This window comes from Onychomys torridus, chromosome 13, assembly GCF_903995425.1.
Source record: "Onychomys torridus chromosome 13, mOncTor1.1, whole genome shotgun sequence".
NCBI lineage: Eukaryota > Metazoa > Chordata > Mammalia > Rodentia > Cricetidae > Onychomys > Onychomys torridus.
The window spans coordinates 21,298,206-21,325,130 of record NC_050455.1 but is presented as its reverse complement, the minus strand read 5'-3'; the positions used below and the strand labels follow the sequence as shown (position 1 = coordinate 21,325,130).

The 26,925-nt window shown below is 45.3% G+C and overlaps 1 protein-coding gene across 3 annotated transcripts; it reads right to left on the bottom strand.

The window, feature by feature from the left end:
• On the bottom strand, positions 1 to 26,925 carry Ammecr1l (AMMECR1 like). Of its 3 annotated transcripts, none has more exons than XM_036204918.1 (8): positions 26,324 to 26,925; positions 24,573 to 24,683; positions 13,328 to 13,772; positions 10,161 to 10,271; positions 9,763 to 9,877; positions 8,438 to 8,528; positions 5,216 to 5,312; positions 1 to 3,471 (listed from the first exon to the last, which is right to left on the bottom strand). In XM_036204918.1, exons 3-8 carry the CDS (start codon positions 13,732 to 13,734, stop codon positions 3,360 to 3,362), a joined length of 933 nt encoding a protein of 310 aa, XP_036060811.1. In that variant the 5' UTR covers positions 13,735 to 13,772; positions 24,573 to 24,683; positions 26,324 to 26,925; the 3' UTR covers positions 1 to 3,359. The 3 variants fall into 3 exon arrangements, with proteins under 3 accessions (XP_036060811.1, XP_036060813.1, XP_036060812.1); XM_036204920.1 differs by lacking the exon at positions 26,324 to 26,925 and adding an exon at positions 25,340 to 26,309; XM_036204919.1 differs by lacking the exon at positions 26,324 to 26,925 and adding an exon at positions 3,951 to 4,077 and having other exon boundaries at positions 3,416 to 3,471.

Below are 26,925 nucleotides of genomic sequence, written 5' to 3'. Positions count from 1 at the left end.
AGGCAGAAGACAATTTGTATCCATTATGATTTATTCTCTACAATACTTCATTCAAGACTTTGATGACTTGTACTCAGAAGTTATATAGCCAAGAGGCAACCAAGTGTAATACAAATAATTGGTCTGAAGTCTTTGCAGTGAAGGCCATTACAGTCTCTTGCTTTGAGGAAACAAAATAAAAACACAAAGAACACAGTTTTCTAGGCTTCAGAAATCTCAATAGAAAGTAACACCAAGTTAGTGAAACTGTAGAGGTTAACATAGCATGGAAAACAGATCTTGTGCCAAATATTAAAATTAACACCCAAGACTTCTTCTGTATAGATGATTTTTATTATAAACAGTAAAATATATGTAACGTCTCAACTACAAACCTTTCCTGTAGAAAGGGTTTCTAACATGAGTTATTTTAACATTATGAAGCAAAACGTTTTAAGAACCTCACAGTGGAAACAACCCAACACTGACAAACTCTAGTGATCAAAGACATTCGATTTTAGCTCAGGAAAGCAAGAACAATTCATAATTACAGAGCGTGTCCTAGCTGTGGGTATGAGACAAGCCAACTTCCCAGACCAAAAGGCACTCACAGCTAGGGATGAAACAAATTCTAGACTAAGCCAGCAGAGCTGGGCTGGCTCTTCGAAAACAGTGGGGACCTCTGTTAGTTTGAACAGCTGATGTCAAAGGATACACTGGGCAGGAAACAGCCCCTCCCTCAGTCACCACTTCTGGGCCCCATACTGACCACCCTCACCACAGCTTTGGTGTAGAAGGCAGCTCAGTTCTAGTTCAGAGCTCTACCTCCCAATGCAAAGCCCCCATGTGGCCAATCCACACTTGCTTTTTTTTTCCTCAGTCATCTGCCACACGTTCCTATGAAGTGACCATGACTGTACTTAGACTTCTTCCTGAAAAAGCTCTGGTCAGGACAGACACCAGTAGAGCCCATTTCTTCTGAGCCAAAGAGTTTCCTTGCCTGCCCCCCTAGTCCTCTTGACAAGGCAAGAAGAACCTGAACATTTCCACTGTTGGCCTTGTGTGGGAACACGAGGGAATGGCAAGGGTTACAGTAAGGCTTCGTCACTCTGAAAGCACTGAGCCCACAGCATTGTGAGGCTGGGCTTGGCCAGCCGCCTTCATGTTCATTATCCCCCACCCCCCGTCTTCTTGGATCTTAAAATTTTTCTGTTCATTTTCTTAAATGGCAGGTATTCTACCCCACCGTCATTAAAATAAAACATATACTATACATTGGGGAAGACAGACAGGGCAACATTTCTACAAGAAAAACAGGCTTGAGGAGCATGGCACTGTAGATACTTTGCATGACCAGTCTCACTGTGAGTGCTCAGGGGTGAAGTTTAGCACCATTTTGTTTTTGCATTTTGCTTTAAATCTTTAGAAATTAAACACAACTCTGAACATAGAACGCCTGAACAGTAATGAGTGTAGCCCTATGTATCAATACTGTTGTACAAATTGGAGGTGGGTGGCTCAGTCCAGAACTGACCACCCTGGCATCAGTATCAATCCATGGCACCTGAGAGCACCTGCTGTCACACTTGTCTATGGCATCACCTTCATTACCCTCAGCAGCAAGAAACCATGAGAGCCCTGCATCTTTATGTCTGTGAAGGAACCAAACCTGGCAGTAAGGGGCATGTATCCTGGGCATTCCAGTATAATCAGCACCTCCCTCATCCTTTCCAGGTCCTTGATCACTCCTGGCACAACCACCCTGCCATGTTTAAAAAAAAAAAAAAAAAAAAAAAAAAAAAAAATCCCAGGAACTTGAGGGTGACGCCTAGAATCACACAAGAAGTACCCCTACTTCCCTTCCTCCAGTCCTGGCAGAAGAAACTCAGATGACCTTTTGACTTGAATATTTGCCCATTTTGGAAAGCCACACCATCACATTAATTCTGAAAAAGAAATCAAAACATGTATGCACTGACTCGAGGCCTGATCTGCCTCATGAATTCTGAGAGTTGCTGAAAGCCATCCCACCATCCTCAGGAGCCTTGCTTCCTTTTGAGTTGCCTGAGCAGTGCCTTTGAGACAGAGCTTTCAGAGCGCCTCCCTAGTCTCCTAGTACTATACATCGCCACCAATGGGCGAAAATTTGCTGACAGCTATTTTGGAATGGGTAAAGATGGACAAGGGAATGTGAAGGGTTTCAATGAGCAACACGAGCAATTGACATTTACACTGGTGAGGTGAAGAGTCCCAGTGTGGTAGGCAAGTTAAAGGTTCACATGTTTTATTACACAGCTTTGTTCTAGAGTCCTACTGAGGACTGATATATCAAGTCTTCCCACTTCTGCAGGCAAATCAGAAAAAAAGAACCCCCCCCCTACTTAAAGGTTCCTCAGGATGTTTGCCTGTGTAGAAAACCAGCTCAGAGACCCTGGAAACTCTCCTGTAACAGTATGTCCTAAAGCCCAACCCAACCACCTGTTTGCATGTCTGTGCTTCTGAGAACCTAGATGCAGCTACATAGGCACTGCTACCAGAAGAGGGTTGAGGTAGCCGGGTGGTGAGGAAGAGCTCTCTCCTGTCACACCTGCTTCTGATGACGACGACTTCAGGACCTCTATGAGCATCTCCATTCCACTCCTCAGCAGGCTATGCCACAGAGCTCTGTTCAACACCAGGAGATCCAATGCAGGAAGAGTACCAGAAAGTCCAGCTGAAAGCCAGGTGAGCATGAAAACCTCCACAGCTTACTGCACTATGCAAAGCCATCCAACAGGACTTCTGATCTTGGTGCAGTTCTCCTGTCCAGGACTCACAGGGGCTCATGGCACCCACATTCAACCCTAACATGGTGTTCATTTATGAAGCATGGAGGTTGTGATCAACTCTTGGTACACAATAAACTGGAAGTTTAAAAAAAGGAATTTAAAACAACCTATAAGTGGTTCATGTTGGTCTCCGTTGCCCAGACTGCCAGAGGAGTACACCTAATTGGTCTGGTGGGCTGTGGGGGATTGCGGAGGAAGCCTCCATGCATCAATTCCAGTTTTCAGTGTGCGGCCACCACACATGTGGGCAATCACCAGACAATGGTCTTCTGACCCCACACAGCCATTCTCACTGGTTATTCGGGAGCCCTGATCCAACAGAACCCCAGACTGAGGAAAGGCTGATATAAGGCTTGGGCCCCTCGTGTTCTGTTGCATTCAGTGTAACCCCACATCCTCCAGTCAGCAGGAGGCAGACTTGGCAACGGAAGCTAGCATCATAAAATGGTGCAGTAATAGAAGTAACTGGACCAGGAAGAGGAGGCATCTGCTCCAATGATGTCATAGCCATTGGTGGCCACAGGGGGGTGGGACTGGTCATGTAGCCGTGTGTCAGGAGTAATGATTGTAGAGGGGCGGGGCATGAAGAGTGCCATTCTGGAAACAGTGTTGTCGAGAAGCAATATATTCTGCATAACTGATTGTCACCTTCTCACTTCGATACCTGTATGAGGAAACAGGCAAAGGTATTAGGAACCCCAAATATCTCCGTGTGAAGAGTCACTAGTAGAGAAAACCAAAATCTTATCCCACAGTTTCAAAGAATACAATGGAAGACCAGGAGCGATCTTACTTACAGAAAATGAAAAGACGGCACAAGAAAATGATGCTGTTATTACAAATGAACAAGATGAAAAAGCACAATCACAGTTCACCCCTGAGAATGTATCTCAGCACATCCCACCTCAAAACGCTACATATGCTTATCAACAGGCTGCTGGTAAGCAATCTGCTACCAGGATCTGGATGAGGAGGAATTTCCCAGTCAAATTACATGGGTGGCAGATTGGAAGATGGCCGTACCAAAACCCAGTGTAAACTGCGTTATCTACGTTCAGGGTAAAATGAGATAAATTTGACAGAGATGCAACCTCAATTGGTAGAAGAGCAACGAACAAGTTAGAACTAAAGGGGCATAGATACCTAATTCTGGGTCAGATTCTGATGAAGCACGTTAATGGATCCTTGGCTATAGGAAGGTCTCAATCCCCGGTGAATATGCCATATCACAGGGTCATCAGAACAGAATTCATAGCACTTTGGCTTTGCTCTGGAAGGAGCCATGAGTCAGGATGCAAAGCATGGGTGTTACAAGCCTACGGAGCCCACTACAGAGCACAGGAGCTGGGGACAGTCCTTACCCAGAGCCATCTCTTTCCCACTGTCCTCACTCCTCCACTGCAAGGTGGTTACTCCTGAATTTTGACAGGGAAATGGCTGTTCAAATACATTGTAATAGTAATAATGCTTTGTATTTGCAGTGTTTTTATTTCTAATTATTATTTTATTAATTTTTAAATTTTTAGTGCTAGAGATGGAACCTAGGGCCTTGAGCATGCTATGTATTAAGCTCCACCACTGAGCTGCAGTCCCAGCCCCTTGATTTTTTTAATTGAATGCATTAAAAAACACTGGGTTATCTTCCAAACAGACCTGTGAGGCTAGCATACGGTGACTCAGCATTTTGTAGATGAGGGTCCTAGCAAAGGCCCACCAAAGCTAACTTTGCTTTGTTCCAGCATCAGCAGGAAGGGAAGAACACTGACATTCACTGAACATCTCCAGTGTGTTGCCCTGGCTCTTGCCTGGAAACTCTACACCTTACCTTAGCACATCTTAAAGCCTGAAGGAATTACACTCACGTCTTACAGACAGGAAACAGTTCTGGAAGATAGATGGACTAACTGGCCCAGGTTATACAGCTCATGAATAACTGAGCCTGGGATACAGACCCAGGTCACTCTCTGTCCCGTACAAACTAGCCAGCTTCCTGCAGAAGTACCCAAACAGGATCTTTAGTTCCTTGTAGATGTCTTGGATGTCCTTTATTCCCTGCCATCTGACTGTGGTGATCAGGAGGAAGCAGCTCAAGTGACCCTGGATTTACATTCCTGGAGTCCTTACTTCAACTCCAACCTCTTCCCCTTAACCTTATGACCACATGGGGCTGACAGGCACCCACCCCTCCTTGACAGGCGGAACCCTGCTTCAACCCTATTACACTGACTGGAGAGACAAAGAACAGCCGGGAGTCTCCACTTCCGCAGCCATTGCTTCCTCAGAGCTCATATCTCTCTCAGACTTCTTTGGCTTGGGGGTATAAACCGTTTTCTTCCCTTTCCCACCAGGTACCCTGTATTTAACCCCATTAAAGAAAAACCAACAAGAAGAGCAGGACAGATGCTTACCTGGTGAGTTTGATTGATTTTCTGAATTCACTGGTAATTGGAGCCTTAAAGCCACCTTTTCTGAGCAAGGAGTCTATTGTCTGGATCTGATCCCAGTCTGAGGAGAACAGAAGCCACGCTGAGGTCAGCACACAGTCAAAGCATGGGGGCAGCAGCATGCTCCAGTATGATCAGTGTAGAAGACAAATGGGATTCAAGAAACAGCGGAGTGTACTGGGGCAAAGGAAGCCCTGGGCCATGGTCCCACATACTGGAAGCCTATCAGCCTCCCCAACAGTCCAGCAGAGACCCTGAGACGTGACATTATAACTCAGTGTGCCATGACGCTGTCCCCAACTTTCCCACTCTTTCATAGACAGTTCTTACAAGGTATTTCCAAGTATATTTCTGAAGCCCAGGGTAGAAAGACAGGGTCTCCCTCCATTGCCTAGGTTAGTTTTTGGGTTTTTGTTTTTAAAGGTATTATTTTACTTTTTATTTGTGCTAGGTGTATGTTGGGGGCAGTATGCACATATGAGGCCAGAAGATGGCGCTGAAGCCCCTGAAACTGAGTTACAGGTAGTTGTGATGGGTGTTCCCATGGTGATGGGAACCAAACCTAGGTCTTCTGCAGGAGCAGTAAGAAGCACTCTTTGTTTGGAGACAGGGCCTCTTTGTGTAACAGCCCTGATTATCCCAGAGCTCACTATGAACCCAGAGAGAGATCTGCTCTGCTTCTCAAGTGTCAGGAATAAAGGTGTACATCACCATTGCCTGGCTTTTGTTTGTTGTTGTTGTTATTTATTATTATTTTTTAATGTGCATTGGTGTTTTGCCTACATGTATGTCTGTGTGAGGGTGCCAGATCCCCTGGAACTGAATGAAGTTATAGAAAGTTGTGAGCTGCCATGTGGGTGCTGGAAATTGAACCCAGATTCTCTGAGAGAACAGCTAAAGCTCTTAACCACTGAGCCATCTCTTCAGCCCCAGTAAGCAATTTTCTGAACTCTGAGTCATCTCTGTAACCGCAGCTAGGCTGACCTTGAACTAAGAGCCTCAAGTAATTTCTCAGCCTCCTGTGCAGATGGCACTATAGGTATGTGTCACTATAAAGAGGGGAATTTCCTTTATAATTTTTAAACTTTTAAATTTGTGTGTGGTTGGGGATTTAGCTCAGTGGTAGAGCGCTTGCCTAGTAAGCACAAGGCCCTGGGTTTGATCCTCAGTTCAAAAAAAAAAAAAAATTGTGTGTGTGTGTTTATCTGTCTATATGCACCTGAATGCAGATGCCCCAGAGGCCAGAAGCAAAGGATCCCTTGGAGCTGAAGTTGTAGGCAGACATCAGTATTTCTTCCAGATTGGTATGACAGAGAACTGATAACAGTAAGGAAATCATCTCCTTAGTAAAGACAGAAAAGTTCTTCATTCACCTCCATATTGTTGATTCTCATTGTTACTTTTTTTTGGATACATACATGGCCTTATTATGTATATGACCCACCTTAGGCTCAAAATCAAGAGGCAATCCTTTTACTTCAGCCTCATGAGTGTCAGGATTTGAGTGCACCACGTGGCCCACCTCAATCTTACTGTATGTCTGTGTGTGCCTGTATGTGGGTATGTGCACATAAACACATAAATACAGGTGCCCCTGGAGCCAGAGTTAATGGCAACTGTGAGCTACCCAAGGGGTGATTGCTAGGAACCAAACTTTGGTCCTCTGCAAGAGCAGTACACATTCTTAACACTGAGCGAGTCATCTCTCCAGCCCCTCCAAATTATACATTTTAAACAAAGTACATTAGGTTGAACCCCCCTCCTTCCAATTACCATAAGAAAAGCTCCCCAAGTTTGAAGAAGTTTCTCAACTTTAAAATGGGAGAAACATGGGGCTGAAGAGATGGCTCAGCAGTTAAGAGCACTTAACTCTCAGAGGTCCTGAGTTCAATTCCCAGCAGTAACATGGTGGCTCCTAACGATCTATAATGGGATCTGATACCCTCTTCTGTCATGCAGACATACATGCAAAATAGAGCACGCATATGCATAAATAAATCTTTAGAGTGGGAGAAACAATTTGATTATTTAACCGAGCTATAATTCACATACAACTACTAAAAACTATGCTTGGTGTTCTTTAAACAGAAGCATGTTAGATTTATGACCTGACCAAACTGTCTTAAGAAATTCACCCTTGCTGGAATACGCCTTTAATCCCAGCACTGGGGAGGCAGAGCCAGGCAGATCTCTGTGAGTTTGAGGCCAGCCTGGTCTACAGAGTGAGATCTAAGACAGGCACAAAACTACACAGAGAAACCCTGTCTCAAAAAACAAAAATAAATAATTATCTTCTTTATGCTATATACACATTGCTTTTTGGACAAATTTAAAACACAACCACAATGAAAACCAACAAGGCGATTGCTTTCCACATAAGTAGTTCATTAATATACTTAACTGGGTATTTTTCTCTATTCCAGGTTCACACCCAACAATTACTGTGTTTCACATATTATTTTCAAAACCAGACTAATTCCAAGAAAGAAAGAAAATGGGGTTACATATCACAGAAAGTACAAGAAACAGTTAAAGGAATTCTAGATACTCTTTCAAAGAGAAAATGTGCCCAACCCACTTCCTACCTTTACTGTCCCCATTGTAAGAACTCATTAACTACTGAGCTCTTATGTTTGTTGGAGTCTCTATGTAGCCCCGTATGGCCTGACAGTCCTACGTAGACCAGCCTGGCCTTGAATTCACAGAAATCCACCTGTCCCTCTCTGCCTTCCTGGTGCTAAGATTAAGGCATGTGCCATCATATCTGACAACTACTGAGCTCTTTAAAAAGCAGTAGGGTAAGATGTTTGTCCTTTACCAAATACAACACCATGTACAGATTTCACAGTTAAAGTATAAGACTTTCCTTAATAACCAAAGAGAAAACATGGTCAAGCTAGTTGCTGCGATAATCCCTGAATCTTAAGGGGGCAAAGAAATAGAACAGTTATTCATTGGAAGAAAAAGATCTGAAACCACAAGCAAGTAAGAAAGTTATCCCTCATCCCCCAGCCCCAGTTTCTATTGTCTGTCAATTTGCCTTTATTCTACAGGAATCTGACAGGGATTTAGAGAAGAGAGGCATTTGTACTTGGTGGCAGTCGAGCTGACACTTCTCTCCCCTGCCCTTTAACTGGCATGGCTGTGAGTAGTACAGTTCTCTAATTGCCCATCCGTCCAACTCACCTTGTTCCTTAGCAACCTCAGGTAAATATGTGGCTGTGCGTTTGATGCCCTTTTCATTGATGAATTCAATTCGAATCCCGTGGACCCCTACCTACAAAAAAATACAACCAAGTATATGGCATTTTCTGATTCTAACAATACTTTAACCATCCACATATAAATCAACATTGTCTCCTGAGCTACTTGACCCAGGTCTGGGAAAAGAATTTTGTTGTTTCTGAGACAAGATTTCTCTGTGCATCCCTTGTGGCTATCCTGGAACTCACTCTGTAGACCATGCTGGCCTTGAACTCAGAGATCACCCTGTCTCTGCCTCCCAAGTGCTGGGATTAAAGGCCCGCACCACCACTGCCCGGCTAAAAGAATTTATGTGACTAATTAATTCTGAAGTATAGAAATCAAAGAAAGTTGTTTTAGAAAAAGGTCAAACATGTGTAGTTGCACTTCTGAGAATATGAAACTTGTAGAAAGAAGTTCTTGACATAGGACACCCAATAGTGTAAATATTTTACTTCTAGCCTAATTCTACTACATGAACATGACAAATTGTTTCTATAAGTTGACGGTTCTTCAAATTGGTTCCCTTTGTTTTTGTTTCTTCAGTTATCTTACTATACAGCCCAAACTGGTCTGGAACTTGCAATCCCCTCCTTCTACCTCCTGATTGCTGGTATTATAGGCACGGGCCACCAGGCACAGGTTCACACCTGATTTCTAGTAAAAACTTTCCTCTAAGGGTTTGTCAAGAGGCATCTGGAGTGTTTTGTTTTGTTTTTTGTTTTTTTTTTTGGAGGCAGGATTTCTCTGTGTAGCCCTGGCTTTCTTGGATCTCACTCTATAGCCCAGGCTGGCCTTGAACTCAGAGATCCACCTGCCTCTGTCTCCCGAGTGCTGAGATTAAAGGCGTGCGCCACACCACCACTGCCAGGCTGTTATCTCATTATTTAATTAGACATGGGAGAAGGATCAGATGGATCTTACTGAATCTAGAACAGACTGGGCTGGGAAGAAATAGGAGAGGTTTTTTTCTGAGGCTGAGGGCAGACAGTGACTCACTATGTAGTCCTGGCTGACTTGACCAGGCTGGTCTTAAACTCACAGAGATCTACTTGAGTGCTGGGATTAAAGGTGTGTATCACCATGCCTGGCCCATAGTACAGAACACTGATTTTCCATTTCTTTTCTATTCCTAGTAGAGAAGTACCTTTTTTCCTGTCACTCTCACATTCTTAGACCCTCTCTCAATGAAGGAGATACATTACCATGTACTAACCCGAACCCAAATGCAACGAGAGATGCAGAGATCCAAATGCAGCTGTTCTCACCTCCCAGTCCAGGTAATCACTGGCATCTTCAAAGTTAGTAAGGAGGGAGACAGAACAGAAAAGTTTGGGCAGCTCCTCTCGGGTCAGGGGGGGGAATCGGCTGTCCTTAAGTGCACTAGAGGGGACAGAAAACATAAGTGAGGCTGCCTCCAGTTGGGAGACAACACTGCATTCACAGAGCCCACCCAGCTGACAGCATCTCCTAGTACCTAACACTAATGTCAGTATTGACTGTCTGTTCAGGAACAGATGGGTAACTCACCAGGATACAGTCCTTACATTTCTTGACTACAAAAAGGTCTGCTCAAACTCTACCAAACATTTGGAAGAAATGAGGCTAGAAAGCTATTTCCAGTTCTAGTTAATTCATATATATTTTCTAATGTCTGTGTCATTACCTGGTTAACGTGTATTCCCTGAGTCCTGAATGAAGATTCATGGCTGAGAAGGTCCCAATGCAGCCACGAAGCCGCTTGTCTCGCCCTGTCTTCCAGGTCACAAAGAGAGGACTAAAAAAAGCAAAACATAAAATGTTCTCCAGCGCTAAATTAATTATGGATTTATTTCTACTCATTTCTGTTATTGGGTTTTCTGAATTGCCAGCTACCCGCAGAACTCTGCCTTTCTAGAGGTTGCTCAGCCTTGGCTAAAAACACAGAAAGTATCATGAGACAACAGGAGAAGCTGTGTGAGTATAGCCTTTCCTATGCTCTGTCCCCGTAACTCCCCTTCACTTAGATGTCACATGTCTAAGCTCTCCTTCACCTTGAACTCAGCGTTCCCTTTACTTTTCTAAGATTGTACTACTCGAAGTCACCTAGGTGGCCTGACTTTGAGATGTCCTTGCTTCCATTCCCGAAGTGCTAGACAACACCCTTTCATCTCCCTCTTTCCTATTTTCCATATCCTCCCCTCCTTTACTGTTTCCGTGAGTTCCCATGTGGCTCATGTTCCGTCATTCATGATGACAAGCCGTGCCCATACTCCACTCCGCTTAGAGCATTCCCTGCAGAACTTCATTATTCTCACAATTGTAACTACTGGCGAACTACAAACAGTTCCTGCTCATTGACTTTCAGAAGAGAGAAACAACTTCTCAGGAAAGCTTTATATTAGCAACAGAAATTACCATTTCTGCTCCTAGCCAAAGTCACGTTTCACTGGCCTTATCGGATGGAAGACAGACTGTTACAGACCTGCCCCTCCTTGTGGAGATCCCTCCACATTCCTAATGCCTTTCCTTACCTTTGAGGTTCCAGAATCTGTCACTTCTCAAAGGCAAAGTAAATAGTTACGTAGACCCCTCCACCCCCATCTCCAAGACAGCTCTCTCTACAAAGCCCTCAAATGCCTCTGCTGGGATTAAAGGTGTGTGTCACCATATCTGGCTTTTTTAAAAAATTTATTCTTATTTAATGTGCATTGGTGTTTTGCCTACATGTAGGTCTGTGTGAGAGTGTCAGGTTCGCTAGAACTGGATCACAAAGAGTTGTAAACTGTTATGTGGGTGCTGGGAATTGAACCCAGGTCCTCTGGAAGAGCAGTCAGTGCTCAACTGTTGAGCCATCTCTCTAGCCCCTCACATCTGGCTGCTTATAGTATGCTTAAGGGAAAAAAAAACATCTTGTGCGCCTGCATGCAATGCAAGTGCACACATGCCAAGACATGCATGTGGAGGTCAATGGACAACCTTAGGTATTGGTCTTTGGCCTCACCATTGTTTCAAATAGGTAGATTCCTGTCTTTACCTCCCATCTCACTGTAGTACTGGGAATACAGACATGCAACACCATGTCTGACTTTATGTGGGTTCTGAGGACTTGAACTCAGACCCTCATATCTGTCTGGCAGGCACTTTACACACTGAGCCATCTTCCCAGCCCTTACTTTATCTTTCATCGTCCCAGCAGATGGATCCACTCTCATTTCCTTCCAATAACATATTTTTGCACCATAGTCAAAGCTACTGTGCCAAACCTACTAAAAAACTCAAGGTCTACCACCCTCTTAAAAACACAAGGCCCTGAATACAATGATCTCTATATATAACTTAGGCAGGCTTGAATCTCATCTGCTCGGTTATGAGTTTCTGATCACAGCACCCCACATCAAGAATTCCCTGAAAACCAGGTGTGGTGGCGCACACCTTTAATCCTAGCACTGGGAGGCAGGCAGATCACTTGTAACTTCAAGACCAGCCTGGTCTACATAGTGAGTTCCTCAGACAGCCAGGGCTACATAGTGAGACCCTGTCTGAAAATAAAATAATAAAGCAAAACAATTCCCTGAAAGGTGAACACATTTTTCTCTGCCTTTCCTCCCAATACACATTCAAGGTAGCTTCCTTTATACTAGAGTTAATTCTGTGTATTGTGTGTGGTTGCCAACTCAAATGAGTCTCCCAAAGCAAGGAGCTTTGCTTTTTTTTTTTTTTTTGGTTTTTCGAGACAGGGTTTCTCTGTGTAGCTTTGGAGACTGTCCTGGAACTCGCTTTGTAGACCAGGCTGGCCTCAACTCACAGAGATCCGCCTGCCTCTGCCTCCCGAGTGCTGGGATTACAGGTGTGCACCTGGCGTGTACCGCCAGGCTGGAGTTTTGCTTTCTACTCCTCAACTTTGCTCGGTGTTCTGCAAAACTCAGCACAGCACCAACAGCTGGGGAATAACCTTAGATTAATGAAGCCACAGAAGCATTTCCTGAAAACAAACATCCGAAAGCAGAGTGATTTTTTTCTTTTGGTTTTTCCAGACAGGGTTTCTCTGTGTGTCCCTGGCTGTCCTGGAAGGAACTCAAGAGGTCCGCCTGCCTGTCTCCCTGTGCTGGAATTAAAGGTGTATGCCACCACTTCCCAGGAGCTAAAGTGCCTTTTAAAGCTGGTACAGAGCTGCCTCCAATTTTGAGAAGGAAAACACTGGCATTGCCTTTCTTCATTTTATCTTATACTGCTTAAACACGCTAGAGAGATGGCTCAGTGGTTAAAAGAGTTTTGCTGTACAAGTGTGAGGACTAGAAACCAGATCTTCAGAACCCACATAAATGCCGGTGGGTTTGGTAGCCCTAGATCCCTGACCAAGCTGGCTAGTTGAGGCGAGCCATACCCACCAGTTCTGGGTTAGACTAAGTAAGATCAACCCTGACACAATGAAACAAAGCAGAAGAACATTGATGTTTCCCAAACATCAACCTTAAGCCTCCACTGATCAAACACATGCCTGACCCCACCCCCCCCAATACATGTACATACACCTACACACATGCATGAAAATGGATCTTTAGATATCTTAGGACAACAAACAGAATCTTTGTTAAAAGCATCAGCTCCCAATGAATGATAGCACCTAGTCTCTAGCTTGGCCTTCGACACTTCCAATTCACATTCACTTGGATGCCAACATGACTGAGGTCTCCAGGGGTGTGATAGTGTGACTTCTCTACCTACCCTAAGCCATGTGAACCACTAACAAAAAATGTCTGTTTCCATAACTCTGTAGTCAGACCCTGTTAAGAAAGTAACCTCAGGAAGGTGTTAGCACGCCCTCCACTTTGCCCCGTGTCTCATACTCACTAGGGGTCATTGGTGAATCTAGGAAGTCGTGGCTGTGGGAAGCCGTAGAGGTGACAGTAGAGGACGTCAAAGCAGTAGCAGCACATTTCTGCAGTCACCACCAGATTCTTAGTGGTGTTGGCAGTTCCATTGGGCCGAGGGAGAGGGCTCAGGGCTCCAGATGCAGGATTCATCCGTGTGATAGGTGAATTTCCAGGTCCCAGAGTTAAGTCCGATACGTTTTCCCGACCACTGCCGCTGTCCACATGCTGGTGGTTTTGAAGAGGTCCTGAACTGGAGCCAGGAACAGTTGTGGACTGGTTCCCGTGACTGTGTGTTCCACTTCCAGACAGTTTGGGCTTCTTGACCCCACAACAGCCTGCTGCCAACTTGGGCTCAAGGGGAGGAACACAACGTCTTTTTCCCATCCTGATTTGGTGTTCGTGATCTGGAATGCTGCAGAACCCTAATCCAAGAGAGAGAAGGTAAGTACCGATTGTAATGATTCAAGAACAAAAACCAAACCAAAAGTGTTTGCACGGATCAGTTACAAGCTGTCAAAGACTGTCAGAGACGGTGGAGATGGCTCAGTGGGTAAAGGCATTTGCTGTCAATCCTGATGATGCACAGGGTGGAAGGACAGAACTGACTGCAGCAACTCATCTTCTGACCCTGACACACTCAATAGCACCCCACCCTAAAAGACTTTTTAATTCATTCTTTCCTACCAAAACCTCCAGGTGACAGGGTCAGAAACCACAAGTTCTGGACCAGAAAGCTCTAATCTTTTCCTAATATGTTTCTATAAAGTTTATGGCCACCATGGAGAGAGGCAGGCAATAAGCAGATCTTCTATCCCAAGACACCATCAAGGCCAAAGGGGACAAGGTGCAACTAGCTAGACATTTCAACACCCTCTTTACAAGTTAGGCATGGTGGTGTATGCCTTTAATTCCAGTACCTGAGAGGTGGAGGCAGAGGCAGGCGGATCTGACTTTGAGACCAGCCTGGTCTATATAATGAGTTATAGGACAGCCAGAGCTACACAGTGAGACCCTGTCTCAATAACCAAAATAAATAAGCCTTTATTGTAAAGAATTTGCAAATAAAAAAACATTACTCAGCAAGATTAGCCTGGCCCATAGTATATACATTTCAACAGACCTCTATATGCTCAGAATAGCCATCCCAAAACTGTGGAGCTTCACATTGATTTTTTTACTTTTTTGTTTGTTTGTTTTTTGAGATAGGGTCTCTATATAATCCTGGCTGTCCCAGAACTTTTTATGTAGATTTGATGGCCTCTGCCTCCAGGAGTGCTGCAGGTTAAAGACATGTGAAACCCACACTTGGCTCATCATTTTGAGTCATGGTTTCTCTATGTAGCCCTGGCTGTCCTGAAACTCATTCTGAAGACCATGCTGGCTTCAAACTCAGTTCTGTCTGTCTCTGCCTCCCAAGTGCTGCAACAAAAGGTATATGCCAGGGCTGGAGAGATGGCTCAGAGGTTAAAAAGCACCGACTGCTCTTCCAGAGGTCCTGAGTTCAATTCCCAGCACCCACATGGTGGCTCACAACCACCTGTAATGAGATCTGGCACCCTCTTCTGTATACATAAATATTTTTTTTTTTTTAAAAAAGGTGTATGGCACCATCACCTGGCTTCATAATTTAAATTTTGTTTTGTTTTGTTTTTTGAGACAGGGTTTCTCTGTGTAGCTTTGGTGCCTATCCTGGATCTTGCTCTGTAGACCAGGCTGGCCTTGAACTCCAGAGATCCACCTGGCTCTGCCTCCTGAGTGCTATGATTAAAGGGGTGTGCCACCATTGCCCAGCTCATAAATATTTTTTTAAGAACTTACCTACATCCTTTTTCCTGTGTCAACCACCTTCCATTCCATCCTTCATCATTACCTAATATTTACCCTTTGTCTCCTTTCTGCATGTTATACTAGACTCACACATACATCTGTCTACATACACACAAATTAAGTCTGCACCTATTCTTCTTTCTGAACTGTGTGACCTTGCTTAATTAATATTAATTAATTCTACATTCATCCACTTTTCTGAAATTTTGTGATTTTATTTTTTCTTTAGAGCTAACTATCCTACTTTATAACATGCACTAGATATCCATTACCATTCATTTGCTCATGGACAACTATGTTGGTCCCACTTCCTTGGGAATAAAGTGAATAAAGCAGTAGTCAACACAGAACTACAAATACCTCTATGATAGGGTATGACAGTTCTCTAGGTATATGCCCAGGAGTTATACTTTTAATTTTTTGAGGAATCTCCAAACTGACTTCTATAATGGTTATATTAAACTACACCCTGACCAACAGTAAATAATGGTCAGTTTAAAAAAAAAATGTGTGTACACATGTGTATGCACACATGTGGAGAACAGAGGACAACCTCTGGTGTCATCCTCAGTCTTCCATTGACCTAGAACTCACAAGTTAGGCTAGACTGGTTGGCCAGTTAGCCCCAGGAATCCCTGTTCTGCCTCCCAAATGCTCAGATTATGACTGCATGACCATGCCTGCTTTCACAAGGGCATTAGGGACTGAATTTAGACCTTTGCTTGCAAGGCACATGTTACCAATAGAAACTATCCTTTTTGTTTTTATTTTGTTTTTTCAAGACAGGGTTTCTCTGTGTAGCAGCCCTGGCTGTCCTGGAACTCACTCTGTAGACCAGGCTGGCCTCGAACTCACAGATACCCACCTGCCTCTGCTTCTCAGTGCTGGGATTAAAGGCGTGCGCCACCACACCCGTGAAACCATTCTATTTTTAAGCTCCAGGGGAGCTTTCAGCACTCCCCTCAGGACCAAGATAAATCTACGGTGTAACCGGCTGTTTCAGGAGAGAAGCAGTCTGGAGATGGTTGTCCTCTAACAGAGGCTCCTGCCTGTCTTCTCTAACCCTTCCTCAGTCTCCCTCGTTTTCCTCTGAACTCCATTACAGCCCAAGATACGGGACTGGAGTGACAGCTCCGTGGTAAGAGCACTGCAGCTCACAACTCTCTGTATTCTAGTTCCAGGAGATCTAATACCCTCTTTTGGCTTCCATGGCACCAGGAATGTATGTGATACACACACAAAAATCACCCATGCACATTAAATTAAAATTTACACACAGCAAGCTCCACGCCTGCCGGGGCTCTATAGTGAGACCTTGCCTTGCACGTGGTTTGGGTTTCATTTCCAGCACCCTGGAAGCAGAGGCAGGAGGACCACGAGTTCAAAGTCACCCCTGGTGATATACAAAGCAAGTTCTAGGCCAGGCTGAGTTATATTAGACTCTGTCAGACACATAAAAACTAGCTAAAAGTAGTAGCTCATTCCTGTGATCGCAACACTCATGAGGCAGAGGCAGGTAGATCTGAGTTTGACACCTGCCTGTTCTACACAGGGAGTTAGTTGGCCAACTTAATAACTAAGCAAGATCCTATCTCAAACCAAACCAAACCAAACCAAACCAAACCAAACCAAAAGTTGGTGCCTCTAAGGAGTTCAAATTCTGGTTTATCCAAGACCAATCTCTCTGTTCGACTGAATTTCCTCCAAACTAGAGCAACAACAGTAATTGCTCTCTGGAGTTACTGGGAGAGTTAAATGAATCTAACAGTCACAAGGGCCTTAAATAAAACACTACATTAGCTGCTCTTCCCGTTTGGGCTCTTTACCCACTGCTTCCTCCTAGAGGGCAACCTAAAGATGGCCTAGACATGTTCTCTGAATTCAGGATGCTTCACACTCAGGACTTTACTCAATTTACTACCCTTTGGCAAGGCAGACAGTCAGCAGCATTTCAAAGAGAATGAACCTCAGAATTAATTAGCATGGGAATCCTCCAAGGCCATACTTAAGCTGCAGAGCCAGGATCTGGACCTTCTCACCAAGCCCCATGGCAGAATAAAATCTGCCAATAATACCCACTGGATTTAGTTCCTTCTAAGAAAACACATTGCAACCTAAGACACACTAAAAACAGTTTAAATAAGTTTGTCAACAAAAGGGGAATAGAAAATTAAGACCTCAGACTCAAAGCCAACACACCTCAACCATAACCCAGGCAATTTTAGGCCTCTCTCTTCTCACTGCCATGCTTGTCCTAATCTATAATAGATGCTGCTGTGCTGAGTTCTCCCTGTATTCTACTTGGCAAAAGATATGTGGCAGATGAAACAGTATGATTATCTCTAGATAATCATAACCATCAAAATCCCATTTCAGAGACACCAGTGCCATCTTCTGGCCTTCATGGGCACTGCATGCATGTGGTACACATATATGCAGGCAAAACACCCATACATGTAAAATAAAAACAGATAAATAAAAATTTCCAAGCAGAGTGACTGGGCCAGTATGAGCTTCTGAAACCTCAAAGTCCATCTCCAACAAGGCCACACCTCCCCTTCTTCCTAATTCTTTCCAACAGCTCTACTTCCTAGTGAATAAGCATTCAAAATGAGTCTATGGGGCCATTCTTACCAGTGCTTGGAAATTGGTGGCAGATCAGTCAAGGGTTCTAATAAGTAAATAAATAGCAAGACCAGTATATTGAAACCAGCTCCTAACTTTAACAGTTTTATATTGTTTTGGCTCTGTTGTTCTTTTACCCCCAAAGATTTATTTTATTTTCAACTATGTGATAAAGGGAAGCCAGCACAGCTGAGTTCAGGTTTTAGAGGCCAGAAGAGGGCACCAGATGCCCTGTGAGGTAATTTGAGTGAATATGGCCCTATAGGCTCTCAGGGCCTGGCACTATTGGAGGTGTGGCCTTGTTGAAGTAGGTGTGGCTTAGCTGTCACTAGGGTGCAGGCTTTGAGGTCTCAGATGCTCAAACAAGGCACAGTGTGGCATGCTCTTTCCAGATGGAGAACTCAGCTCCTTCTCCAGCGCCATGTCTACCTGCAGGCCACCATGCTTCCTGCCATGATGATAAGACTAAACCTCTGAAACTAGTAAGCCAGCCCCCGTTAAATGTTTCCCTTTGTAAGAGTTGCCATAGTGCACCATGACCACCCAGCTTGTTCTGTCTTGTTTGATACAAGGGTTTTTTCCCGAGACAGGATTTCTCTGTGTAGCTTTGCACCTTTTTCCTGGAACTCACTTGGTAGACCAGGCTGGCCTCAAACTCAGAGATCCGCCTGCCTCTGCCTCCTGAGTGATACAAGATTTAATGTTGCCCAATCTAGCCTTGAACTCCCAATCCTCTTGCCTCAAACTCCCATGCTGGAATTATAGACACGTAGACCCATAAAATCAGTTTGTTTTACTTATGTTTAAAATGTATTGCTTACTCCTCTCTTACTGAAGAATTCTGAAGGAGTCTAATACTTCACTTCAAAATAAAATGAACCATGGTATACTGATAGAAAATGTCTCAGCCATCAACTGTTATCAACATCAATACAAACAACATTAACCATTACCTGCCACTGGTATCAAAATTTTCTGTTTAGGGACTGTAGGGACAGCTCAGTAGCTAATAGCATTGGTTGGTCTTTCAAAGAACTCAAGTTTGGGTTCTAGCACTCACACCAGGTGGCTTAAGTTCAATTTCAGTAGATCTAACTCCTCTTCTGGCTTTTGAAGGTGCCACGCACACATAGGGCACACAGCACACTGAGATAGTTTGAATGAGAATGGCCCATAGGCTCATGTTAGAATGCTTGGTCCCCAGTTAGTGGAACTGTCTGGGAGGGATTAGGATTAGAAGGTGTGGTCTTGTTGGAGGAGGTGTGTCACTGCAGGGGTGTGTGGGGGGAGGGTGGGCTTTGAGCTTTCAAAAAAAGCCCTTGCTGGGCTCAGTGTCTTTCTCTTTCTGCCTTCTGCCTATGGATCAGGATGTAAAACTCTCAGCTATTATTACTCCTGTGCCATGCCTGTCTTCCTGCACCACGATCATCATGGTTTAACCCTCTAAAACTGTAAGCAAGCCCCCAATCAAATACTTTTCTTTTAGAAGAGTTGCCTTTGGCCAGGCATGATGGTTCATACCTTTAATCCCAGCACTCAGAAGGCAGAGGCAGGTGGATCTCTGTGAGTTCAAGGCCAGCCTGATCTCTACAAAGAGAGTTCCAGGGCAGCCAGTGTAAACTGGCCAGCTGCACAAGCACCACAGACCTAGCAGCACTGTCTCTAGTGCTCATGTCAGAACACACACGAACACACACACACACACACACACACACACACACAGTGGTGGGGTGACTGTAACTAACCCCAGTATGTGTGGGGAGGTGGAGACTCCCAGAACTTGCTAGCCTGCCAACATAGCTTCAAGGTGAATGAGTGATCTTGTTTCAAAAGATTGAGTCTCCTGACACTGCACATGACAAAACAAGAGTGAAAACAAAAAAGGGCACCATTTGGACATTTTAACAATTAGGTTAATTATCATGTAAATTCTCATCTGGACCAAATTTATCCTGGAAACTCACTACATAGCAGTGACCACTCAACTCAGTCCTGGACTTGGCCACAGGTACCATTTAAGATGAGATGACTCAAAGGCTTACTCTGTGTAGATGATACAACTTGACTTTAAAAAAGAAAAAGCCAGGCGATGGTGGCATACACCTTTAATCCCAGCACTTGGGAGGCAGAGGCAAGAGGATCTCTGCAAGTGGCCAGCCCTGTCTACAGATGAGTTCCAGGACAGCCAGAGCAACACAGAGAAATCCGTTTCAAATACAAAAACAAAACAGAAAGAAAAACAAAAAAGAAACACAATGTTTTAAATGATGGTGGGACTTTTAGTGATCCATTACAGTGTTTACTTGCCTGGGTGGTAATTTATCATTCCAGGAATTAATATCATTTCTTGTAGATTGCTAACATTCATAATTTAGTATCTAGGCCAGTATTAGGACAAGAACATAAGGCTGCCCTAACTGACACAGCTGGCAAGCAAAACTGCTTCCCTTCTCCCTGTGTCTCTCTAAACAACCAGAGAAGGCCCCCCCTTCTGAGCACAGAACTCTGGCTTTGTGGAAACAATCTAGCTGCCAACTCTGGCTCAAATCCCAACTGTGGGGTCCAAAGTCTGACTGCAAACTCAAGCAAGCTCTAACATCTTTGTGAACCTGCCATCACACAGGGCTATGTTTATTTTGTGTTTGTTTAGACAGCATCTCTCTACATAGCCCTAACTGTCCTGGAACTCAGTATGTAGAGTATTCTCAATGGCTGGCATGGTGGCACACACCTTTAATCTCAGTACTCAGGATGAAGAGACAGGCAGATCTCTGAGTTTGAGGCCAGCCATACATACATACATATAATTCATTAGAGTAGCTTACAGGCTTTAGTCCGGGTAGTCAACAATGGCTTGACAGAAAGACCAAGAATCTAGTCATCATTCAGTCTACGAGACTGCATGCCTCAGCAGTCTCCATCTGCTATAGGGTACTGGGAATTCCTAGAGAGCTGTTGGTGTTCAGTCTACAGTGAGTCTACTGCCAGGAAGGAACGCCTCAGTGACAGGACGGGGACCCGCTGGTGAGAATGAGGGCAAGCAGACAAAAAGCAAAAAGCTTCCTTCTTCCATGTTCTTTTATGTAGGATGCCATCAGAAGGTTCGGCCTTGAACTCCAGAGATCTTCCTTCCTTCCTTCCTCTGCCTCTCAGGTGCTGGGATTAAAGGTGTGTATCACCACACACAGCCACATACGGCTATTTGATAGAAAGACATGAAAGGAACCTGGTCGTCCTCGGCACATAATTACTATTATATAATTCTATATCAGCTACCTTGTTCTAAAAGACCTTGATACTTTTCTTCTTTTCAAAGTAATGGCCTCTAATAAATCATTCATGTTTTCTTTTCATTCTGTGATGGCAGAAACCATAAAGAACACTGGAGGCCTCCCAGCACTGAGGAGGAAGAGGCAGAAAGACCTTGAGGTCAGTCAGTTACAAAGGGAGACCCTGTCTTAAAAAACAATGAAGCCAGTTGTGAATATTGCACACCTTTAATTCTGGCACTCAGGAGGCAGCGGCAGGAAGATCTGAGTCCAGGGCTGGCCTGGTGTACAGAGTTAGACACCAGCCAGGGCTATATAGATCCCATGCCCCCCCAAAAAAAGTAAGAATGGAGATTATTCTACTCACGTAACTTTGTAGAAATACACCAAAAGCACCCAGAACACTTGTTAAATATGCTATTATCAAACATCCTGATACAGACGGAACGCTAGAGGTTTTGTCAAAGGGTTCCATTTCAAATAGTAATCATAGTAAAACGTCTAGAAGTATAAAAAAATTCTATTTATTTCTGAAGATAAACCTTACAATAGCTTCTCAGAGGACATAACCTTATAAAGATTTGGGAGGTGGGGAAAAGCTGATGCTATTTAGTGTCCAGATGTGTCCTCAAATGAAGCCTTCCTCAGATGGGCAGGCTGGGGTTTCTCTCGTGACACTGAAGAGGTGAAGTAAAATTCAATGTAATAATTATATCATGAGTACTGGTGTGGTGCCTGAGCTGTAACCCTGGCCTATTTATGGGGTTGTTCCAGGAAAGAATCAGATGAGATGCTGCATTCTGGTAACGATTCCAATTATTTCTGTTTTTGAAAGTGATGGTACGTGCCTATTATCCCAAAACTCAGGAGACAGGATCAGGAGCTCATGGACACTCTCAACTAGGCCAGTATGGGCTCCATGAGACTCTACCTCAACTCCCCTGACAAAAGAAGGCAGCTGCATATACATACAGAGAGCACTTGATAAATGAACAATTTCCTCACAAAATACAAAACAACAAATCAGTAACAAAATGCTCAGATTCCCAGGTAGGCATGCGGCTCATTGCAAACTCAGCACCAGAGGGGATGGGGTATGTATATAAAGTAGGATTGCTATGAGCTGGCCAGCCTGGGCTATACAGAGAGACCTTGTCTCAAAAACAAGAAAACAAAACCCACTGGGCTTGCTTGATAGCACACACCTTTACCCTCAGCATTCTCCTGGAAGAGGCAGGTGATTTCTGAATTTCAGACCAGCCTGGTTTACATAGCAAGTTCTAGGGCAGCTAAGACTACACAGTGAGACCCTGTCTCAATAAAAACCAAAACAACAATGAAAAAACAAAAGTCTACATTCTACTATTGGTTTAAAGAAAACAATGAGCTGGGCTGGGCGGTGGTGGCGCACGCCTTTAATCCCATCACTTTGGAGGAAGAGGCAGGCGGATCACTGTGAGTTCCAGGAAAGGTGCAAAGCTACACAGAGAAACCCTATCTTGAAAAACCAAAAATAAGAATTAAAAAGATAAAAATACAATGTGTTACAGGGGTTAATATTTTTTGTTTTCTTGAGACTGGGTTTCTATGTAACAGCAGCCAAATTTGTTTCATTCTCCTGAGTGTTGGGATTAAAGGTGTGTGCCAACACTCCCAGATAATAGTTTTGGTTTTTGCTCCTGACCACCCCACCCCAACTTCCCTTTCTATGTGACCTATATATAGCATGAGATTATATCTTTCGGACCTCAGTTTTGGTTTGTTTTCCTTTTCTTTTTTGTTGTTTTTTTAACAAGGTTTCTCTGTGTTGCCCTGACTGTCCTGGAATTCACTCTGTAGCCCAGGCTGGCCTCAAACTCAGAGATCCACCTGCCTCTGCCTCCCCAGTGCTGGGATTAAAGGTGTGCGCCGCCACCACCCGGCTGGTTTTTCCCTTTATGAAATGAAGACATTTCCTCTCCCATCTCCTTCACAAAAGGATGGGAGGCTCTGACAAACCCGCAGTGAAGTACAACGGTTTGGGGCTGTGGACTGGAGATGGCACAAGTCCCTGAGCACGCCGGGCAAGTGCACCACACTTGGCTACATCTTTAACCCAAGCACGCTATCACTATAAACTCAAAGAGGCACTTTTACCCAAGAACTATGTTCAAGGTTTAACTATAATTCTATATGTATTTTTAAATCTGTGATATGATTTAATAAAATATCACCACAACAGATTTAGGTCAAAATGATCCAAAAGTAGCTGAAAATCAAAACCATATGAATTATAACTGTTCAGGAATTATATTTACTTCTGAATTAGTTAATTTTTCTGCTCAAGCTCATTATGTAGCCAAAGATGACCTTAAATTTCCTACCTTCCAGATTCTGTTTCCCAAGTGATGAGATTACACTCATGTACTACCTCAGATTTTAGGTGGAGCTGAGGATAGAACCCAGGTTCTCACACATACATACAAGGTTGAACATTCTACCAACTGAGCTACTTCCTAACTCCATGATTCAAGACCAAAGGAGGTGGGGGATGGGAGGGTGGGGGGGGCCGTATTGCACAAATCCTAATTGGTCTTGCAATAAAAACCCGGAGCCAGACATTGGGGTAAATGCTGAAAGAGCAGAGGAAACAAGCCACAGCCACTCCTCACCTTGCCAACTCCTCATCAGAAAAAGGAAGATCCTGTCTCCACGAATCCTCAGACCAAATGCCCTGGAGTCCTCAGCCGGAAGGGTCTGTCTGAGTTCCTGTCTCCTCCTGCCTTATATTCCTTTCTTTGCCTAGCCACATCACTTCCTGCCTCAACCTTCCTAGTTCTGAGATTAAAGGCGTGTGACTCCCAAGTACTGGGATTAAAGGTGTGTACCACCACTGCCTTGTGTATATGTTTAATCTAGTGGCTGGCTCTGTTCTCTGAGCTTCAGGCAAATTTTATTTATATCACCACAGGGGGACTTATTTGGTTGTCTTTAAATAGTGAATAATTGCAGGCTGGGAGCAGTGGCACACACCTTTAATCCTGGCACTTGAGAGGCAGAGGCAGGAGGATCTCTGAGTTCCAGGCCAGCCTGGTTTACTGAATGAGTTCCAAGACAGCCAGGACTACACAGAGAAACCCCTTCTTGGAAAAATAATAATAAATAAATAAAACATACATACACAATAAGAAGAAGCACAGGGCCAGCAAGATGGCTCAGTAGGTAAAGGCACTTGCCACCAAGCCTGAAGTACTGAGTTTGCTCTCCACCCAGGACCCACATGGAGAACTGACTCTCTGACCTCAGCACACACATGGTGGTGATATCCACATACACGTGTACATACACTCTATGTAAATGTAATTTTAAGACGCATAAAAGCTTCAACAATATTAGGACCACCCCACTGAATCTGAGAGAAACATGAATGAGGGGCACTTACAAACCTTAAATCCAGACACAAGCCAAAAGCAAAAAAGGCAACAAAAATCGCACTTCAAGTATGCCCAAGGCAATACTCACTGAAAGCAGAAAGTTTATACTCCCAGAGGAGACAACGACAACAGGAAGGGGAAGCTATTCTGTCTCTGGAGTGAATCTTCTTTCTTCCAACTCCATTCCTTCTTCCAATACCTACGACAGAAACGCAAGTGCGGTGAACAGGGTCTGGGGAGTATACAGGCTTCTGCAGAACTTACAAGATGTTTGTTTGTTTTTCAGACAGGGTTCCTCTGTGCAGCCCTGGCTGTCCTGGAACTCACTCTGTAGACCAGGCTGGCCTCAAACTCTGAAATCCTGTTTCTGCCTCCTGAGTGCTGGGATTAAAGGTGTGCACCACCACCACCACCACCACCCCCACCACCCCCCCCACCCCCCCCCCCGCTTTACGTCAGGTTTATTTTAATTTGAGACAAACAAGAGCCAAGAGATTTTACCACTGAAAACATCTTCAGATCACTGGGATAAATGCCGAGATTAAAGGCATGCACCATGACAGCCAGGCTCAAAAGTTACAATTTAACAGCAATTTCTGACACAAACAAAACCAGCTGGAGAATAAGCTCTCCTTACTTCAAAACTTTTCTAATGCTAAAATGAGACAAGGAACGGCAAGTCCCATGGAGGATCAAAGGCTGTATTCTACTTGAATGAGACACACACCATTAACCCCCACAACCCCTCCTCCAACATATTTAGGTGAAAACTTGCTCTCCAACCAGGACCTGTCATCACTTTGAGCTCTCCACAGGTTACAGTATCCAAACACACTCCCAAGCCTTAAAAATTACCTGACAACATGCTAGGCCCCTGAGGACAAGGCATCGTGTGCCAGGAAGAGATGGTAAGTGTTGGTGGAACCATTCATCCTTACTCGGGTCTTGCATAAATCTCTTCTCAATCTCTTCCACCTTCCCCACTTCCCCAGTACTAGAGAATGTATGCAAAGCAGACTCCAGGCCCCACCCACTCAACCCAAGGAGAGGGCCATGAAAGCAGATAGGCCCAGGGGAATAAGTGAGCAAAGCGGAGTCAGATGAGGGCGAGGGATGAAGGACGAAACACACACAGCTCCGAGGATGGGCAGAGAACCCCTAAAGACGGACGGATGGTAGTAGGCAAGGGGGTCTCCAAGTAGATGTGGAAGACGGAGCGGGAGGAGAAAAAGAAGAGGAGAAAGTGGGAGGGTGAAGAGTTAAGCAAGAAAAGGATGAGACAAGAGGGCAAGAAGAGGCCGGAGCCGGGAGGGGCAGAGCAGGCAGACAGGAAAAGGTGAAGAGGAGGATGTGGGACAGGAGAGTACAGGGCGCTGGGGGAGTTGGGGAAACGACAGGGCGACGGGTAGAGAGCAACTGGGTCCGGGCCGCGGGGGTGGAATCCAGACGCCGAGCGGGGGAGGGGACGCCGGGTGGGGGGCCACCAGGCGGCGCAGGAGACCACCAAACTTTCCACCGACTGTTTTCCTGGAGGGAGTTCAGGCACTGAGGCTACAGCTGCTGCCTCGCCTCCTTGGCCGGGGACGGCCGCGGCCACCCAGACCCTGGGCACACGGCCTCACGATCCCGTTGGTCCCCGGCGGGGGACACGCCGCCCGAGGAGGCCTGGCCCACCCGCGGTGGCCGCCTCGGTGAGGCCCTCCCCACGGCGCCCCGGGACCCCTCGCCTTGGCGCCCCGGGACCCCCAGTCCCCAGGACACTGTCCGCTCGGAGCTTGAGCAGGCCTGGAGAAGGCCCCGCAGGAGAAAGCACGGCAGAGCCCCCCTAGAATTTCCCACCTTTTCTCCTGACCCAGACGCGGCCGGGGCGGACGGGACCTCTCGCGCTCTTCTACCTTCTCTTCCTCCTGCTTCATGGAGCCATGCGCCTGGGTGGTGGCTCCCGAGAAAAAGCAGAGTCCCAGGGCGGGTGAGGACGCCCGAAGGAGGCCGGCGGGAGGGCAGAGGAGGAAGCGGCGGGGCGGCGGCGGCGGCCGGGGAGAACTAGAGGTATCCCCGGGGCGGGTGGAGGACTGAGTCGAGTCGGGACCCGAGTCCTCCTCTATCCCAGCAGCCACCGGAGGCAGTGAGGTAATGGAGGAAGAATGTAGGGAGTCCTCCAGTGGACCAAACGTCCTCTAGCGAGTCGGTGAGAACCATAGAGATCCCGAAGCTCTGGGAGTACCGCCCCACTAGTCACGTGGCCTTAGTCCGCACATTTTTGTGATTGGCGCTGGTTAGCGTATGGGCGACCGCCTTTCGTTCGCGGGGGCCGAGTCTCAGGCAGGTGGTAGTGAGAGAGACTCTTCGGGAAGACCTGGAACCTCCTTGGGTCCCCTCGCGGGCGCCGAGCCCACCCAGGGCGGCTCACCGATGTCAGGCCAGCCGGCGCAGTGTTGGCC

What these genes read in the sequence shown, in the direction of transcription:
- Ammecr1l (XM_036204920.1), bottom strand. Translation starts at nt 25,412, where the DNA reads ATGGTTCCACCAACACTTACCATCTCTTCCTGGCACACGATGCCTTGT. An exon ending in GTATAAACTTTCTGCTTTCA is followed by an intron (nt 13,773 to 24,572) that starts GTGAGTATTGCC and finishes CTCTTGGATTAG; the next exon opens with GGTTCTGCAGCATTCCAGAT. An exon ending in AGGGAATACACGTTAACCAG is followed by an intron (nt 9,878 to 10,160) that starts GTAATGACACAG and finishes TGTCCCCTCTAG; the next exon opens with TGCACTTAAGGACAGCCGAT.